This window comes from Palaemon carinicauda, chromosome 23, assembly GCF_036898095.1.
Source record: "Palaemon carinicauda isolate YSFRI2023 chromosome 23, ASM3689809v2, whole genome shotgun sequence".
NCBI classification, from domain to species: Eukaryota; Metazoa; Arthropoda; class Malacostraca; order Decapoda; family Palaemonidae; genus Palaemon; species Palaemon carinicauda.
In genome coordinates, this window is record NC_090747.1 from 104,114,776 (window position 1) to 104,134,106 (window position 19,331).

A 19,331-nucleotide genomic window follows, 5' to 3' on the forward strand; every position below is an offset into this window, starting at 1 on the left:
ATAGGATACAAAGTTTACCTGGGATGATCAACATCTTCATGAAACAGTTGTACAGTACCGCGGTTTACTAGATTAATTCGCTCCTAACCTAAAGTACTCATATTCTAAAACAATTTGTCCTATAAGAAATAAAGGAAATTCACTCGGTGCGTTCCACAAGTCCATAAATACACATAAACACTCATTTTATAATGGAAATTAGTGAACAAATTATAACTCTTAACATCAGAAATAGGACCCCCATGATCAAGGTTATACCCTTCTGTTCCTCTTGGAAAGTCACTGGTCAACATGGTTTCAAACAAGTGTTTAACATACTAAATCATTTAAATTGTGGGTGGCTTTTCCAATTTTATTATCAGATATGTTAGCCGAATGCATCCGCAAAAGACTGGTGTGCGTATGTGTTCCTGATACAGTTTAAAGATAAATGTTTTTATCCTAATCATTCATATAAATCTGAAAGTTTTTCATTTTTATGTTTGCAAAATATATAATTGTATCCTTTTTTGCTATTTTAGATATTTTCTGATCTTCTTCAATAGTATTCCAAGTAATTCACTGTTGTTGTCAGAACTCTGCTTATTTATTCAAAGTAAGATTAGTTATGAATTAACTTCAAGTATTGCACAGATTTTACTAACTCTTTTGCGAACTGTCAATTTATACAAAAATATCTTCAATTGAGCTTCACAAATACTAGGTTAATGTAAAGATCACTATTAAAGAATTTATCATTTTAGAAAATATGATTAAAATAGTTTTCAATTTTATATATTTTCAGATCTACCTTCAGACAGCGGCTCCAGTTTACCTGCAGGATACCCTATTTCACCATCCCCCCCTCCACCTCAACCTCAGCCAAGGCCTTCTCCTCCCCGAGTAGTCAAGAGGAATCAGTATGGGGATGAAATACTTGATTAAGGTATTGATGATGTAGATTTTCAAAATATTCTGTAAAGATGGTGGTTGTTTTTGTTATTGAAACTTAGGTTTAAACACTGCAGTAATGAAAATCAGAAGCTTGGGTATTTTTTCTTATACAAAATTGCAAATGAGGCAGTAAACCTTATTGCATTTTTGATAAGATTAAAAGTCATTGCAGGAACACTAATATTATTATTATTATTTATTACTATTACTTTATTATTATTATGATTATTATTAATAATGATGATGATATTACTGGGTGGTTTATCCAGACCACTGAGTTACAACTGTTATCTCATATATCTGAGCAATGATCTCTTCATATAGTTATTTATTAATGTTTGCAGGGCAACAAGGAGTCATAGTAACTATGAGAAAATTGAAAGAGGTAAGAGAAAGAGCTATGGTTAACTGGAAATAGCAACTAGGTTATGAAAAATGTTATCGTAAAAGATCTTAGGTGATACAAATGAAAAATCTTGTATCTTAATTGCTAAATATATTACTTTATTGAAGATGGCATCAAGATGCTTATATTTTAAATCACACTCTGTGTTGAAAAATGCATGTGCTATAGCTATATCTGTCATAGAGATTCTGATAAAGATTTTCTATTTAAAATAGTTTCTGTTGTAAGGTGATACAAGATGCTTTTTTTAGACAGTTTGTTGGACAAACATTTAGTGTTTTCAAGAAAGTAATATAAGAATTACAGTTTTCTTTTAAAAGTCTGTAAGTTATTTCTGCATTGCTTTTTTTCATGTTGTGCTGTATTTTATTTTAATTACCATTGTCTTGGTAATTCTTGATACAAAATTGAACAGCATTATTGTCATTAATGACAATAAAGGGGAAGTGACCAAAAGCTCTCTTGTAGTATACATTGCTCTGTGATATGATAGTAACCTTGAATCTTAACATAAGAGAGTACAGTATCACTGTAAAAGGGGCGCAAAAGTTCACATCATTAGATCTCTTCATGCAAAGGACAAACTTTATATTTTACAGTTTTGGTTATTCCTAGGCAAAGGCATGAGACTGATGGTTGGGTTACCACTAAGATAGATAAAGGAATGGAATAAAAGTTGGTGAGACATTCCTCCATGTGGTGAACCCCTTCTAGCATCTGTTGAAACGACCACTTTATTTTGCAGTCCATTCTTGGACAGATGTGCACAGTAATACTGTAGTGCTTTTTAGCCATGGTTTTATGGAGGCTTTTGTTTTCACCTGTCTGGGGTATCGTATATTTTTGTTTGAGTATTCATTGATAAGGGAGCGTCAACAAAGCGGCTGAGATAAAACCCAATAAGGTTAGTGAATGAACGTGTGTTGCTACCTAGAAATCCCAAACAGACAAATATAATACTCAATTTGGGAGCATGGATCTCCAAAACGTTTGACATCTTCAAAAACACAGAGCTACGAAAAACACGTCCGAACGTTCACGGGTGCTAACAAGGAATGATGGGAGAAGTTAGGTAGTGGTGGTGGTGGGGGGGGGCAGTAGCTGTAGTGAACGACACCTTGTAGTAACGGGGGATTTTGAGGAGGGAGAAGTCTAATTGGAAAGGGATCTCTGGTAGTGGTATCACTCGCCCCAGTTTTAATACCGACACCCTTTAGGGGTGAGCGAGCTGGATATATTTCTAGCATTCCATGCAACTTTTTTCTCTGGTATATTTAGCAGTATTTATACCTTTGAAATGGTGCTTGAAATAGATTTTTCAATATTAATCTTACCCGATAATCATGTAGCTGTCAACTCTGTTGCCGACAGAAATCTACGGTCGGGATACGCCAGCGATCGCTATACAGGTGGGGGTGAACACCACAGCGCCATCTGTGGTCAGGTACTCTAGTACTTCTTGTCAACACCACCTCAATTTTTCCTCTGTCGTGCCTCCGGCTAGACCTACATGGATACGCTGTTGATTCTGGAGTTATTGCTCACGATTTGGTGATGTATTTGCTCTAGAGTTTAGCCTTCGCTATTCAGGAAGCTATATCATTAGCTTAGCAAGTTTTTGGAATTAATTTGATTTAATTTTTGATTTAATTTTGGTACGAAGAGAGTATGAACTCTCTTTCACTTTTAAATGGCCGACCCTTCCCTTAGACGGAAGTGTTGGTGTCGAAGAGAGTATAGACTCTCTTAATTTTGCTTAACAAAGTTATAGATTTATTTTATATCTCTCCGCCTTTTATAGGCCTCTTTGATTAACTTCCTTTTATTATAAACTTATTAAAATTAATTTTTATATTTGTTTATATTCGACCTTTCCTAATAGTAGGCGGTCTTTTCTTGGAACCGAAGTTAATTAACTTTGAGCCCGTCATTTCGTTTTACCTGTTAACATATTATGCTATTTTAATGTTTTTGAAAGAATTTCTTTGATAGTCTTGTACTGTTTTCAAAGTTGAACTAACGTTTTGTTTTGTCTCTGCAGTTGTTGACGTTCAGAACGTTCAACTTGCGCTCTATCGTTACGATAGAGAGAGAGTCTATCACGGTGTCACGTTGCAGTAAGGGTAAACCGATTCTAGCGTTTTGTTCATTCTTTCTTAACTTAAATGGTTCTATTCTAATAAAGGAACTTTTTATTTGGGAAACCTTTCAGTTTTTTCCTTTAACAATAATATGTTTTAACGATATATATAATTGGGCTCTTCTCTCAGGTGCTAAGTCAAGAGAGAGAGAGAGAGAGATAGAGACGGAGGGAGAGAGAGGAGGATAAACGTTTCGTTCAAGCGGGTAACGTTGTTATCGTTTTTGCTCTTCTCCCTAGTCTCTTTAGGGGAAGAAGGTAAACGTTTCTAGAGTTTTATTCTTGTTCTCAGACTTTATGCGGTGAGAGATTTTAAACGTAGTTTATTTGATCTAGTGTTTAATCTCTTTTCCAGCCACTGAATTATTTATCTTTCATTATGTTTTTCTGTTACATTGTAATACTGTTTTCGCAATTACTAACTTTTAATGAAGGATAGAATTGCGTGTTTCAGGTACAAACCACTTAAAGATTCGAGTTCAGTGAAATAAGTGCAAACAGAAAATCAAAAGTGATAAGTGATAAGCGCAAAGTGTTACAGTGTTGCGTTCGAGGGTTCGTCTGTTCGTGCCAGTTATTCGCCTAGTCTGGGACCTCTTACAAGCTCCCAAGCCCAGGGGAGAAGTAATGTCGAAGGACTTATGGGTTCAGCAGGCCTTGATCGACGAACAGACGTTTCCCTCCGTGGTTTCGGGTGTAACCAACTCACGTAGCCGACGTGATCACCCCACCCACACAAAGACGAGAGAGCCCATTTATTCCTCGTCTGCGGAAGAGGTTTCTCGCAGAAACCATGGACCAAATCTTGCAGCTTTTAAGTGCAAGTCGGTCCCTTCCGCGCAAGTCCAACTCCTAGGTGGTGCCATTAGCACTGGGTCAGTTCGGACTTGCTGCAGTACGACAACTGCACACCTCCCAGAGAGGCAAGGTGGTATCGCAACAGACAGTAACTCCGTCTGTTGCCGCACCAGCTGTTTTAGACCCTCAGTTTCAACGGACAGTAGCTCCGTTTGTTGTTGTCTTTCTTAAACTCTAGTGGTCTATGCTGCTGACAATGCAGTCTCAGCTTGCGGTGTTGATGCAGGAGTTTCAGGCAGAGAAGGTTAACACACTTCCTCCTGCGAGCGCTCCTCCACCTCTACGCAGTCCAGCCTGCCAGACGTAGGATGTTGAGGTTCCTCAAGCTACCTCCATGCGTGAGCTGCCGCATTGGGAGTTGCCAGATACCAGCTCTGTGCAGCAACCTCCACTTTCCTTGAGGCAGGAGCCTCTTGCCACGCGGCAACCTCCTCAACACTTGAGGCAGGAGCCTTATGCTTTGCAGCAACCTCCTCTACCCTTGAGGTAGGAGCCTCAGGCGTTGCGACTACCTCCTCCATCCTCGAGGCAGCTACCTCTTGCGGTGCGACAACCTCCACCATCCTCGAGGCAGCAACCTCAACTCCACCTCTGCGCAGTCCACCCTGCCAGACGTATGATGTTGAGGTTCCTCAACCTACCTCCACGCGTGAGCTGCCGCATTGGGAGTTGCCAGATACCAGCGCTATGCAGCAACCTCTTGCGTTGCGGCAACCTCCACCATCCTTGAGGCAGCAACCTCAACTCTTGCGGCAGCCACCTCCACTCTTGAGGCAAGAACCTCAACTCTTGAATGGGCTCTCGTGGCATGGTTGGTTTCGACCTGGCCTTTCATTAGAAGGGGCTAGCTTTCGATCTCAAGTATGAGGTAGAAATTTATTTCTATTTGAACACGATGTTGTGTTGATATTTATCCATATTGACTCATTAGGGGTAATTTGTATGAATTACTACCAATTGTGTCACGTGGTGGCCCGGGGAAATCTGGTAAAACTCGCTGGTAAAGAGACTGATGTCTCACCAGGTAAATCCTCGGACAGCTAGATTAGTGTCAGGTTCAGATTTCTTTAAAAAATCCTCCTCTACCCATGAGGCAGCCTCATGCTTATGAAACCGCCTCAACCCATGAGGCAGGAGCCTCATACTATGCGGCATCCTCCTCAACGCATGCGGCATAAGCCTCATCCCTTGCAGCTTGAGCCTCATCCCATGCAGCATGAGTCTCATACCATGCAGCATGAGCCTCATCCCATGCAGCATGAGCTTCATCCCATGCAGCATAAGCCGCACGCCATGCAACATGCTCTGCTTACCTTACAGCATGCTCTACATACAGCATGCTCTGCATACCTTACCGCATGCTTCTCAGTCACACATCTTTGGTTGTTGCCAACTCACTAGACTGTCAAGCTGTTTCATAACGTTGCCTTCTAGTCTGCTGCTTTTGCACCAGTGAAACCCTCACTGAGAGAACTTAGCTTTTCTCGGATATGGTTCCTGTAGATGAGAAAGTGCTATTCTCCCTCCTTCTGATTTTCCCTTGAGGACTCTGTCATTTGGAGAGGAGCCTTTAGCTGCTTAGCCTCCTATGGACTTTTATTTAAGCATAGCATGCTTCCAGGGAGGGTAATGGTTCCACTTCAGTCGCTAACCCCGTCTGTTACCACACCTGCTCCCATAGACCTTGAGCTGTGTTGCAAGACATGCAGTCCAAGCTTAGTCCTTGTTAGAGGATTTTTTGTTTACGGAGTCAGTGTGTCACTGGGAAGACGTTCAACAACCAGCAGAAGTGTCTTGTTGTGACGCAGTGCGGCAACCTCAGCAACCCGATAAGGAGTTGTCTGTACGACCCAGACAGTCTAGACAGCTTCGGGTTGTCACTGTACTTCCTCGCTTCCCCATGGTTGACAGTTCACAGACTGTGCACCAGTACCATGATCTTGTGTCCGGCTCCGTCAGACGACTAGCTTTTATGAGCTCCCACAAGTCGTCGCTGTCTGGAGATTCTCAGATGGACTATGGATCTGACCAAGGAACTGGGCCTCCTGGTCAATTTTGAGGAGTCCCAGCTCGTCCCATCCCAGACCATTGTCTACCTGGGTATGGATCTTCAGAGTCGAGCTTTTCGGGCTTTTCCGTCGGCCCCAAAGATATACTAAGCCCTAGATTGCATCCAGAGCATGCTGAGAAGGAACCGATGCTCAGTCAGGTAGTGGATGAGTCTAACAGGGACACTTTCATCGCTGGCACTGTTCATCGAGTTAGGGAGACCCCACCTCCCCCCCTTCAGTATCATCTAGCGGCTCACTGGATAAAGGACATGACGCTAGAGACGATCTCAGTTCCTGTTTCCGAAGAGAGGAGGTCTACTCTCACGTGGTGAAAGAACAGCTTTCTTCTCAAGGAAGTCTACCTTTGGCTGTTCAGAAACCCGACCGCCGTCTCTTCTCTGACGCATCAGACACGGGCTGGGGTGCGACTTTGGACGGACAGGAATGCTCGGGAACATGGAATCAGGAGCTAAGGACACTTCACATCTATTGCAAGGAGCTGTTGGCGGTTCATCTGGCCTTGATAAACTTCAAGTCCCTCCAGCTTAACAAGGTGGTGGAGGTGGACTCTGACAACACCACAGCCTTGGCTTACATCTCCAAGCAGGGAGGGACTCATTCGTGGAAGTTGTTCTAGATCGCAAGGGACCTCCTCATCTGGTTAAAAGATTGAAAGCTCACGCTGGTAACGAGGTTCATTCAGGGCGATATGAATGTCATGGCAGATCGCCTTAGCCGGAAGGGTCAGGTCATCCCCACAGAGTGGACCCTTCACAAGAATGTTTGCAGCAGACTTTGGGCCCTGTGGGGTCAGCCAACCATAGATCTGTTCGCTACCTCGATAACCTAGAGGCTCCCGTTGTATTGTTCTCCGATTCCAGACCCAGCAGCAGTTCACGTGGATGCTTTTCTGCTGGATTGGTCCCATCTCGACCTGTATGCATTCCCGCCGTTCAAGATTGTCAACAGGGTACTTCAGAAGTTCGCCTCTCGCAAAGGGACACGGCTGACGTTGGTTGGCTCCGCTCTGGCCCGCGAGAGAATGGTTCATAGAGGTACTGCAATGGCTGGTCGACATTCCCAGGACTCTTCCTCTAGGAGTGGACCTTCTACGTCTACCTCACGTAAAGAAGGTACATCCAAACCTCCACGCTCTTCGTCTGACTGCCTTCAGACTTTCGAAAGACTCTCAAGAGCTAGGGGCTTTTCGAAGGAGGCAGCCAGAGCGATTGCCAGAGCAAGGAGGACATCCACTCTCAGAGTCTATCAGTCTAAAGGGGAAGTCTTCCGAAGCTGGTACAAGGCCAATGCAGTTTCCTCATCCAGTACCACTGTAACCCAGATTGCTGACTTCCTGTTACATCTAAGGAACGTAAGATCCCTTTCAGCTCCTACGATTAAGGGTTACAGAAGTATGTTGGCAGCGGTTTTCCGCCACAGAGGCTTGGATCTTTCCACCAACAAAGATCTACAGGACCTCCTTAGGTCTTTTAAGACCTCAAAGGAACGTCGGTTGTCCACTCCAGGCTGGAATCTAGACGTGGTCCTAAGGTTCCTTATGTCATCAAGATTTGAACCTCTCCAATCAGCCTCTTTTAAGGACCTCACATTAAAAACTCTTTTCCTCGTGTGCTTGACAACAGCTAAAAGAGTAAGTGAGATCCACGCCTTCAGCAGGAACATAGTTTTCACATCTGAAACGGCTACATGTTCCTTGCAGCTCGGTTTTTTGCTAAAACGAGCTTCCTTCACGTCCTTGGCCTAAGTCGTTCGAGATCCCAAGCCTGTCCAACTTGGTGGGGGACGAACTGGAGAGAGTACTTTGCCCAGTTAGAACTCTTAGGTACTATCTAAAAAGGTCATAACCTTTACGAGGACAATCAGAAGCCTTATGGTGGGCTATCAAGAAGCCTTCTCTTCCAAGGTCTAAGAACTCAGTTTCTTACCTATTCAGGCTCCTGATTAGGGAAGCACATTCTCATCTGAAGGAAGAAGACCTTGCTTTGCTGAAGGTAAGGACACATGAAGTGAGAGCTGTGGCTACTTCAGTGGCCCTCAAACAGAACTGTTCTCTGTAGAGTGTTATGGATGCAACCTATTGGAGAAGCAAGTCAGTGTTCGCATCATTCTATCTCAAAGATGTCCAGTCTCTTTACGAGAACTGATACACCCTGGGACCATTCGTAGCAACGAATGCAGTAGTAGGCGGGGGCTCAGCCACTACATTCCCATAATCCCATAACCTTTTTAACCTTTCTCTTGAATACTTTTTTTGGGTTGTACGGTCAGCTAAGAAGCCTTCCACATCCTTGTTGATTTGGCGGGTGGTCAATTCTTTCTTGAGAAGCGCCGAGGTTAAAGGTTGTGATGAGGTCCTTTAGTATGGGTTGCAGCCCTTTATACTTCAGCACCTAAGAGTCGTTCAGCATCCTAAGAGGACCGCTACGCTCAGTAAGAAAGACGTACTTAATAAAGGCAGAGTAACGGTTCAAGTCGTCTTCCTTACCAGGTACTTATTTATTTTATGTTATTTTTGAATAACTAATAAAATAAAATACGGGATACTTAGCTTCTGTGTTAACATGTATGCTGGTCTCCACCCACCACCCTGGGTGTGAATCAGCTACATGATTATCGGGTAAGATTAATATTGAAAAATGTTATTTTCATTAGTAAAATAAATTTTTGAATATACTTACCCGATAATCATGATTTAATTGACCCACCCTTCCTCCCCATAGAGAACCAGTGGACCGAGGAAAAAATTGAGGTGGTGTTGACAAGAAGTACTAGAGTACCTGACCACAGATGGCGCTGTGGTGTTCACCCCCACCTGTATAGCGATCGCTGGCGTATCCCGACCGTAGATTTCTGTCGGCAACAGAGTTGACAGCTACATGATTATCGGGTAAGTATATTCAAAAATTTATTTTACTATTGAAAATAACATTTTTCCTTCGTCAAAATCCCTTTTTTTATACAGGGTAAATTTTATCTACAATGTCATTTAGTTTGATATGCATTTTTGATTAGGAGCATGATTCAGTATAAACAATGTTAACGGAGCATCATTCAATTGCTTTCTGTAGCTTTACAGTACATGATTAATTTTGTCGTTTTGCAGGTTATATTTGCATATGATTCACACTCATTCTCATTCACATTAATTTTAAGGTGATATGCTCATTAATTTTGTCAAGCAAGTCTATTTTAGTGGTTTCATGTGTCAGACCCCAATTAAGACCAATGAAGTACCATACAACAGATTAAAACAGAAAAAGTACATGTATTAAACTTCTCATGAACGTCCAATTTGTTTTCACTATTTAGTTTTTATGACCATTTTTTTTTCAGAATGAGTTATTTTTTACATACTTATTGTTGTAGCTGCTGTATTATGTAATTTTGATTAGTTGCTGATGGGTTCATGTAAATATGAATTCAGTTTCGTTTAGCTGGTTTACTATTTGCGGTCGTTACCCTTGACACAAATTCTATTGTGCCTCTTAATTTTCTTGTACTAATCCATGTGTGTAGTCAATATGAACAAGAGTTTATGTTCATCATCATGAAATCCAGTGTCGTGCAACCTAAGAACCTTACAGTTCTGCCACTCATGTCTCTCATGTGCCTTGACTTACACAAACATCCACAGTTCTGCCACAAGTTTATGCTATAAAAGTGTTTTTTCGTCAGGTCTACTGTAGGTAGTTTTCTGTTATGTTGCTCTGTCTCGGATCATAACCCTGGTAATGTTACGGAAGCTGTTGCTATTTTCCTCTTGTCGTATAGGATGCTAGGGTATGGCGGGATATGGTATGATTCTGCATATTTGTCCATATAGGGATATGCAAGTACTGTACTGTATTAGCTGATTTTGACTCAAAACATTATCTTTTTGCAGTAGTAAGTCGTTTGTTTCACTCCTTTGTAAAGTGTTGAATGTTTATAATGTAGATGAATATACCAGAAAACTAGAATTTATCTCATTGTGATTCAGGGGATCTTTCTACCAGGAAATATGAAGTTTTTCCACTACTGGTTCATGTATTTGAAGTTGGTTAATTTCAGTCTGCTGCCTTTTATATCTTGAAGGTATTAATAGATCTACATTCCTCATTAATATTTTTTGAAATATCAAATTTACTCTATGATAAATAACATCATTTTATACTTTTTTCTTTGCTATTTCTATTTATTCTCATTTGCAAAGATCAAATAAATTTGCTTTCATTATAGTTTTGGGGTGTTTGAATGTGCGTGGATGTAGTACGATAGAGAGTAAAAGATGTGAGATTGGAAGTATGTTTAGAAGTAGAAGGATGGATGTATTGGCCTTGTGTGAGACAAAGATGAAAGGAAAGGGTGAAGTGATGTTTGGTGAAATGTCTGGTAGAGTGTCTGGGATTGAAAGGGGAAGAGCGAGAGAGGGTGTGGCTTTATTGTTGAGTGAATGGATGACAGGTAAAGTAGTGGAATGGAAGGAGATATCATCTAGGTTAATGTGGGTAAGGGTTAGGTTGGGTAGGGAATGTTGGGCGTTTGTCAGTGCGTATGGGCCAGGTAGTGAGAAAAGTGAAGAAGAGCGGAATGAGTTCTGGAATGAATTAACTAGGTGTGTAGAAGGACTGGGTAGAAGGAATTATGTAGTTGTTATGGGTGACTTAAATGCTAGAGTGGGTGCTGGAGAGGTAGAAGGTGTCATTGGGAAATATGGCGTACCAGGTGAAAATGAGAGTGGTGAGAGACTGGTAGATATGTGTGTTGAACAAGAGATGGTAATAAGTGCTAGCTTTTTTAAAAAGAAAGATAAAAATAAGTATACATGGGTAAGAGTGGCAAATGGAAGAGTAGTAGAAAGGGCATTAATGGATTATGTGTTGATAGCTAAAAGAATGTTTGGAAGATTGAAAGACGTGCACGTGTTTAGGGGTATGGCTAACGGTATGTCTGATCATTTTTTGGTGGAAGGAAAATTAGTTGTAGCAAAAGAGTGGGGGAATAGAGTAGGTGGATGTAAAAGGGAGCTAGTGAGGGTTGAAGAGCTAATAAAACCGGGGGTAAAAAGTAAATATCAGGAAAGGTTGAAAATGGCATATGACGAGGTGAGAGTAAGAGAAACTGGTAATTTAGAGGAGTGGAAGTTAGTAAAAGAAAATTTTGTTGGGATTGCAAGTGATGTATGTGGCAAGAAGGTTGTTGGAGGCAGCATGAGGAAGGGCAGTGAATGGTGGAATGAAGGAGTGAAGGTAAAAGTGGAAGAGAAAAAGAGGGCTTTTGAAGAATGGCTGCAGAGTAATAGTATAGAGAAGTATGAAAAATATAGAGAGCAAAAGGTGGAAGTAAAGCGCAAGGTACGTGAGGCAAAGAGGGCAGCTGACCTGAGGTGGGGTCAGGGACTGGGTCAGTCATATGAAGAGAATAAGAAGAAGTTTTGGAAAGAAGTGAAGAGAGTAAGGAAGGCCGGCGCAAGAATTGAAGAGACAGTGAAAGATGGAAATGGAAGGTTGTTAAAAGGAGAGGAGGCAAGGAAAAGGTGGGCGGAATATTTTGAAAGTTTGCTGAATGTTGAGGATGATAGGGAGGCAGATATAATTGCGGTTCCAGGTGTTGGGGTGCCAGTGATGGGAGATGAGAATGAGAGAGAGATTACAATAGAGGAAGTGAGGAGAGCACTAGATGAAACGAGAGTAGGAAAAGCATCGGGTATGGATGGTGTGAAAGCTGAGATGTTGAAGGAAGGGGGTGTGACTGTACTTGAATGGTTGGTGAGATTGTTTAATGTGTGTTTTGTGTTGTCAATGGTACCAGTAGATTGGGTCTGTGCATGTATTGTACCACTATATAAGGGTAAGGGAGATGTGCATGAGTGTTGTAATTCAAGAGGTATTAGTTTGTTGAGTGTAGTTGGAAAAGTGTATGGTAGAATACTGATTAATAGGATTAAGGATAAAACAGAGAATGCAATCTTGGAAGTACAGGGTGGTTTTAGAAGAGGTAGGGGTTGTATGAATCAGATTTTTACAGTTAGGCAGATATGCGAGAAATATTTAGCAAAAGGTAAGGAGGTGTATGTTGCGTTTATGGATCTGGAGAAAGCATATGATAGAGTTGATAGGGAAGCAATGTGGAATGTGATGAGGTTATATGGAGTTGGTGGAAGGTTGTTGCAAGCAGTGAAAAGTTTTTACACAGGTAGTAAAGCATGTGTTAGAATAGGAAATGAGGTGAGCGATTGGTTTCCGGTGAGAATGGGGCTGAGACAGGGATGTGTGATGTCGCCGTGGTTGTTTAACTTGTATGTTGATGGAGTGGTGAGAGAGGTGAATGCTAGAGTGCTTGGACGAGGATTAAAACTGGTAGGCGAGAATGATCATGAATGGGAGGTAAATCAGTTGTTGTTTGCGGATGATACTGTACTGGTAGCAGACACAGAAGAGAAGCTTGACCGACTAGTGACAGAATTTGGAAGGGTGTGTGAGAGAAGGAAGTTGAGAGTTAATGTGGGTAAGAGTAAAGTTATGAGATGTACGAGAAGGGAAGGTGGTGCAAGGTTGAATGTCATGTTGAATGGAGAGTTACTTGAGGAGGTGGATCAGTTTAAGTACTTGGGGTCTGTTGTTGCAGCAAATGGTGGAGTGGAAGCAGATGTACGTCAGAGAGTGAATGAAGGTTGCAAAGTGTTGGGGGCAGTTAAGGGAGTAGTAAAAAATAGAGGATTGGGCATGAATGTAAAGAAAGTTCTATATGAGAAAGTGATTGTACCAACTGTGATGTATGGATCGGAGTTGTGGGGAATGAAAGTGATGGAGAGACAGAAATTGAATGTGTTTGAGATGAAGTGTCTGAGGAGTATGGCTGGTGTATCTCGAGTAGATAGGGTTAGGAACGAAGTGGTGAGGGTGAGAACAGGTGTAAGAAATGAGTTAGCGGCTAGAGTGGATATGAATGTGTTGAGGTGGTTTGGCCATGTTGAGAGAATGGAAAATGGCTGTCTGCTAAAGAAGGTGATGAATGCAAGAGTTGATGGGAGAAGTACAAGAGGAAGGCCAAGGTTTGGGTGGATGGATGGTGTGAAGAAAGCTCTGGGTGATAGGAGGATAGATGTGAGAGAGGCAAGAGAGCGTGCTAGAAATAGGAATGAATGGCGAGCGATTGTGACGCAGTTCCGGTAGGCCCTGCTGCTTCCTCCGGTGCCTTAGATGACCGTGGAGGTAGCAGCAGTAGGGGACTCAGCAGTATGAAGCTTCATCTGTGGTGGAAATGTGGGAGGTTGGGCTGTGGCACCCTAGCAGTACCAGCTGAACTCGGCTGAGTCCCTGGTTAGGCTGGAGGAACGTAGAGAGTAGAGGTCCCCTTTTTGTTTTGTTTCTTGTTGTTGTCGGCTACCCCCCAAAATTGGGGGAAGTGCCTTCGGTATATGTATGTATGATAATCACACAAAACCTTTTGCCTCCACATCCGCTTGAAAATAGGAAATTGAAGATGAACATCACTACTAATTGAATATAGACTTGAATTCAGGTCTATTGATAAAGTAATTTATATTAATCAATAAAGTACATGGATGTTTAGTTTTTATCACCAGTAAAAGCTATTCATACAATAATAATACTGAGATTTTAGGGAGATCAAAGATAATTCAAACGTCGGTGATTATCTTGGGAGAATAACGTAGGAAGCTTGTATAGAATGCTTTAGAGTTCAATGAGCTTTACTTAATCAAAAATGGCTCTGGTGTACTCGAGCCATCACTGTTGTAACAATGTATACAATGTAGAATTGGAGGGGCACTCAGTAGACAGCATGTCTTTTCCACGCTAGCTAAGCAGTCTTATTTTGCTTTAACTCCACTGTGTACTTGCACTTTGGTGTAGTTTCAAAATCTAATGGATTTGTCCTTTGGTCATACCCCACATATCCATCAAGTTTTGTTGAAATTGGTTATGTAGTTTTTGCATAATGTTTTTTCACAAACAAAAAAATAAACACAAAATATTTGCCACATACTTAACATGGCAATTATGTTCAAAGTACTATTGCTTACTTGTACAGTACTTTAATGTACTTTATCCAAAAAGTTATAGATTTCTCCTTTGGTCATTCCCAACATAACTACAAAGTTTTCAAAATTGGTACAGGGTTTTTTTTGTAAAGCTGCTCACAAACAAATGAATAAATGACGACAGGGGTTGATACATACCTTCACAAAATCCGCAATTTTGGCGAAGGAAATTATATCAGACATTTGTTTCATTGTTTTGTATCTTTCAAAAGCAGTAAGTTATTACTAAAGAAACCGTTCTTATTAAGATACACTACTGTCACCTTTTGTTATATTATCGATACTTAATTTTTTTTTCTATAGTTAACCCTTTTTGTATGTAATACGTACATAGATGCACTCAAATGGTTGGCAGGAACATGAAAGATCCAAATCATACCAAGTTTTGGGTCAATAGATAGTTGTACTGTTTCATGAAACTGTTATTAAGAACAAGTAATATAAGAGTTGACACAGTATACTGTACCAATATTCTTGAACCTCCATGATCCTAGGTGTTCAGCATGTAATCAAAGTGATCTTCTGTTTGGTCACAGATGACAGCATGATTCATAAGATGTTAGCAAGCCTGTGAGTCATCCACCATTTTGTTTGTTCATCAGTCCAGTTTGCCCCAGTTGGTACTGTATATTACTGATGGGTGATCTTCTCTCTGCGCACATTGGAAGATGAAGCACGTGCAATGAGAACAAAATCTGAAGGAAACATTGGAAATCTGTAAATATTTTAGAGATTACTCTGTTTAAATCATTTGTCTGTTTTCTTCAGTGAGATGTGTACATACTGTATGTATTTTAACCTGAAGGAATTGATGCTGTCTTGTGTTGTAGGGCAATAAAGTTTTGTAAATAAAATTGTAGATATTCAGGGTTTTTTAATATCCCATCAAGTTGCGAATCAACCTTTTGAAGATAACAGATAGTTCTTACACATATACAAACCTTTGAACTTTAATAGGACCATGACTTCCGGGAAGCTGTAACCCTGTTTAAACTTTTAACGAGATTGTAGTATAGAGGTAGCTGGTGGATTGCGGGTAGGCCCCACCTATCAACCAGGTAGCATAACCTTCACTTTGACGTTGACTGCCAGATATATAGTTCTTGGCATCCTCATCAGGCTGTTTTAATCTTTTTTTTTTTTCAGATTAGATAAATGCTCTTATAGACAGTCCTGTTTAGGGGTTATGAATGGAAAAAGCTAAGGATATTCATTGCTTCCTGATAACTGTAATTGTGTGACAGTTTTCTGTGCTACCTGCCATTATCCAACATACTTGTTTCTTTTGGGGGTGACATGTCTGTTGCTGTTCTATCCCTCATGTGTGTGGTTGTATAACCACAACAATATGAACATAAGGAAGTTAATTTTCTTTTGACATTGCTGAAGCACTGTTGGAAGAAGAGTTTCTCCGCCGCCGAGTGTGAAGGGGACCGGCGTTGCCCTTCTTATTTTCCTTCGTCTGCCGATCCCAGAAGGTGCCAAGGACATTGGTTGGCACATCGTTAACGACTACAAGGAGTAACTTTGGATTGATATTCTCTCTTTTTTGTGTGATACCTCTCTACAAGACAGCTCTCCACGAGTTCTTTATTCACGAGCCTGTCATCCATGCGCAATGTAGTTCACGGGCACAAGCTTCACGATCCCAACTATCCATGCACACAATCGTATGTGCCCATAATTGTCCACTCATCCATGAGTACGATTGTCTACACCCATGATTTTCCATGCGCAATGCACACAAGCGTACCAAGCACGATCATTCAAGCTTAAAATCTGCACTCACAAAGGGGCCACACTTTACGTTCCAGATTAACTACAGTGTCTGATCATGCAGCCTGCAATTTCCTACTTTATAGTTTTAATAGATTTGTCAACACAAGATGATCTAGCTTGGTGGCTGATTGATGATATCCTCACCAGGAAAATTCCCCTGTAGCTCCACCTGCAGAGATCTTGCGGTTCACAGACTAATCCAAAGAGGGTGAGGCACACCTGGATTACTTGAATATCTCAGGGAAGTGGTTCACTGAAGTCAAACATCGGTTTTTCAACCCCTTCGAAGTTCAATCAGCACCTGCTATCTTCTCAACAGGATTTAATAAGTCACCACATAGTGTTGAAGAACAACTCCGCCTTTGTGACTTACGTCTCCAAACAAAGGGGTACTGTACTGTTTCACAGACCTGTTGCAATTGGACAAGCAGATATGCTCTTGGACAGCCGACAACATAATAGGGCTGTGAACAAGATCCAGTCTAACAAGAGGAATGTTTTACCAGATACGCTCAATCACCAGGGTCACAGAGTAGGATCAGTGACTCTACTTTCATGCTTGAAGCAAAGGCTCCTTATGCTAAGGATATCACCATCGAACGACCTTTTTGTCTTCCGATTAATCCAAAACTTTCACTATACTGCGCTCCAGTTTTAAACCATATTCCAGTAAACTGCTCTCCAGTCCCTTGGACGTGTCAGCATTTGAGTCACCTTCCAACTCAGTAGTGGCATATAGATACGCTAGCCTTTCTTCCTCCTTACGGGGTTTATCAGTTACTCAACAGTGTGGATGATTCTGGTTTCAGGTTATTTAGACAGCTACCAAGTGCCACACATTGGGTGGCATGCAGATTTGCTGATGCCTCTCCTCCAAGTACCGATAAAACTTCCCTTCTTTTAGTGGTATCATAGAAGGCGTATTCTACGATGAATTGTGGTTCATATCGTCTTCCTTTGCTGTGGAAGCTCCGTTCAGTCTGTGGTAGAAGGCTGTCACTCAGCCTTTAGTATTATTATTATTACTGTTAAAGGTTAAAGGTTTGATTTAGATGTAGGAACAAATCACAAATTTTAAAAGTAATTCTTATTTCTCCCAACTGTGCAAATCTAAGACACTTAAGTCACACTACCTGCCTCATCCACCCCACAAGTTCTAGGTTGATATCAAAGAGAAGGTTATGCTACCTGGTATGTGTTGGCAAAGTCTACCCAACACCAGGCAGCTTCTACTATTATCTCGTTAAAATCTTAAATGGTCAGTACCAATTTCGCTCAAGTCACTCCTATTAAAGGTCTCAGGTTTGTAAGGTTATGGAAAATTAATTTTACAATTTGAGATTTTTATGAATATTCATGATAAAAATTGCACATATTTTTATTGATATATGGGGGGGAACCAGGTTCCTTTGTAATTACTGAAGTATTACCTGGTACAGTATGTATTACACTACAGTATTGCGTTAAAAATTAGTAATTAAAAAGAAAAGTAAAGGTATTAATGGGAACTTCTGCCAGTTAGCAATATTGAATGCCATCCTTCATTTTATTATGCAAATTCATTGTATACATTATCGTTGATTTTACTCATGCATTTTCCATCAGTTATGATGTACTTTACAGTACAGTATTGTATTTTATTGGAAGTATTTTTCAGTTTAACTTTAATGTTGAATATTACCAGAATCATGGCTTGATTTACAAGAGAGCAGAGGGTATCTGTCCTGGGCATATCCATAGATTTAATAGAATTTTTTTTTTATAACTATTATTCGATTATTGTCATAATTATTATCTAATGAAGAAGAGTTTTGGTGAAGCAGGAATTCAGATTTTGAGTATTTTTATTGATTTTTATGAACCAAAACTACCATCACACCAAAGATCCAAAAAGAAACAATTAAACAGTTTACTCAATTAGTGGCTCAATCCAATTGATTACGGATGATCAGGAGGAGTGGTCCTCACAAGTTATGAAAAATTCTAAGTTTAGAATTTCCTCTGGCTATTGATTAGTTTCTGAGTTTATTGGGTCAACGGTGCTAGGCCTTTGAGAATTCCTGTTCCATTTTGGATTTCTTGTCTGAACTGCGATGAAACTGAAATAGCTGTGGCAAAATTGGATACCGAGTGTGGGGATGGACTGCATCAAACTCTTGGTATTGGACATGCTCAGTTTACAGCCTTCTTCACTTAATTTCTTGCAGAAAAAATGAGAAAAATGAAGGATTTCCTTCAAGAACTGTTGGTCTACAAGAAAGTAATGGATACATTGTGAAATGTTGAGATACAGTAATGCTACTGATGTACAATATTTGGGGGCTCATGGTCAGAAACTGTTCTGAAGAATGTTCATTCAATGTAAGGAAGTACATCAAAAGCAGACTGAACTACAGTACGTCATGATATGCTTAGTTTGACATTCTCATAGATTTTCACAAGATCATCAGACTGTTGGGTCGTCTCATAAAATGTGCTGTATGGTCTGATCTTAATGTTCACATGGTTGAGAAGCTATGAATAATTGTTGCCCCCTTAATGAAACTCCACAGCTCCCTATTTTCTAATACGTAGTGTTAACTAGGAAGAAATTTGTATCCTAGTCTTGAGAGAAGCAATGTAAATGTAATAGTATTCATAGATGTATATAACACCAAATACAGGAAAGCATTCATTGTTATATATTGTAATCCCAAATACAGAATAACACCTTTATAGAAAAAACAAATGCTATTTCTGGGTCGACCTGTGACGCCCGGTGAAACCTCGAGTTCCTTTCGAGGATACCCTAGAGGCGGCAGCAGGGGTAGAGGTCAGTTCCGTCAGCGAGGCGGACCTAGAACCAGAGGTTGACGGAACTGACCTCTACCCCTGTTGCCGCCTCCAGGGTATCCTCGAAAGGAACCCGAGGTTTCACCGGGCGTCACAGGTATCTCCCCAGAAATAGATTTTTCCTTCGTCAAAATCCCTTTATTACATAAGGGTCCAAAAATTCAGATGTACAGGAAAACACTATATCTCGATCAATCCTCCTTTATTATAACAGTTGTGCATTACTCTATTTGCTATTATATAACTTAATGCTTTTAAAGCTAGTGG

At 40.8% G+C, this 19,331-nt stretch overlaps 1 protein-coding gene across 3 annotated transcripts in view; it reads left to right on the forward strand.

Moving 5' to 3' along the window:
• Positions 1-19,331, forward strand: part of asrij (OCIA domain-containing protein asrij) — a 29,238-nt gene that overhangs the window by 9,738 nt on the left and 169 nt on the right. Inside the window, exons 6-8 of one of the 3 annotated variants that reach the window (XM_068347357.1) lie at positions 785-925; positions 1,278-1,318; positions 14,990-15,325. In XM_068347357.1, the coding sequence (XP_068203458.1) occupies positions 785-924 (140 nt within the window). In that variant the 3' untranslated portion in view covers position 925; positions 1,278-1,318; positions 14,990-15,325. Of the gene's footprint in view, positions 1-784; positions 926-1,277; positions 1,319-14,989; positions 15,326-19,331 lie in introns of those variants that run through there. The other 2 variants (XM_068347355.1, XM_068347356.1) reach the window with 2 other exon arrangements.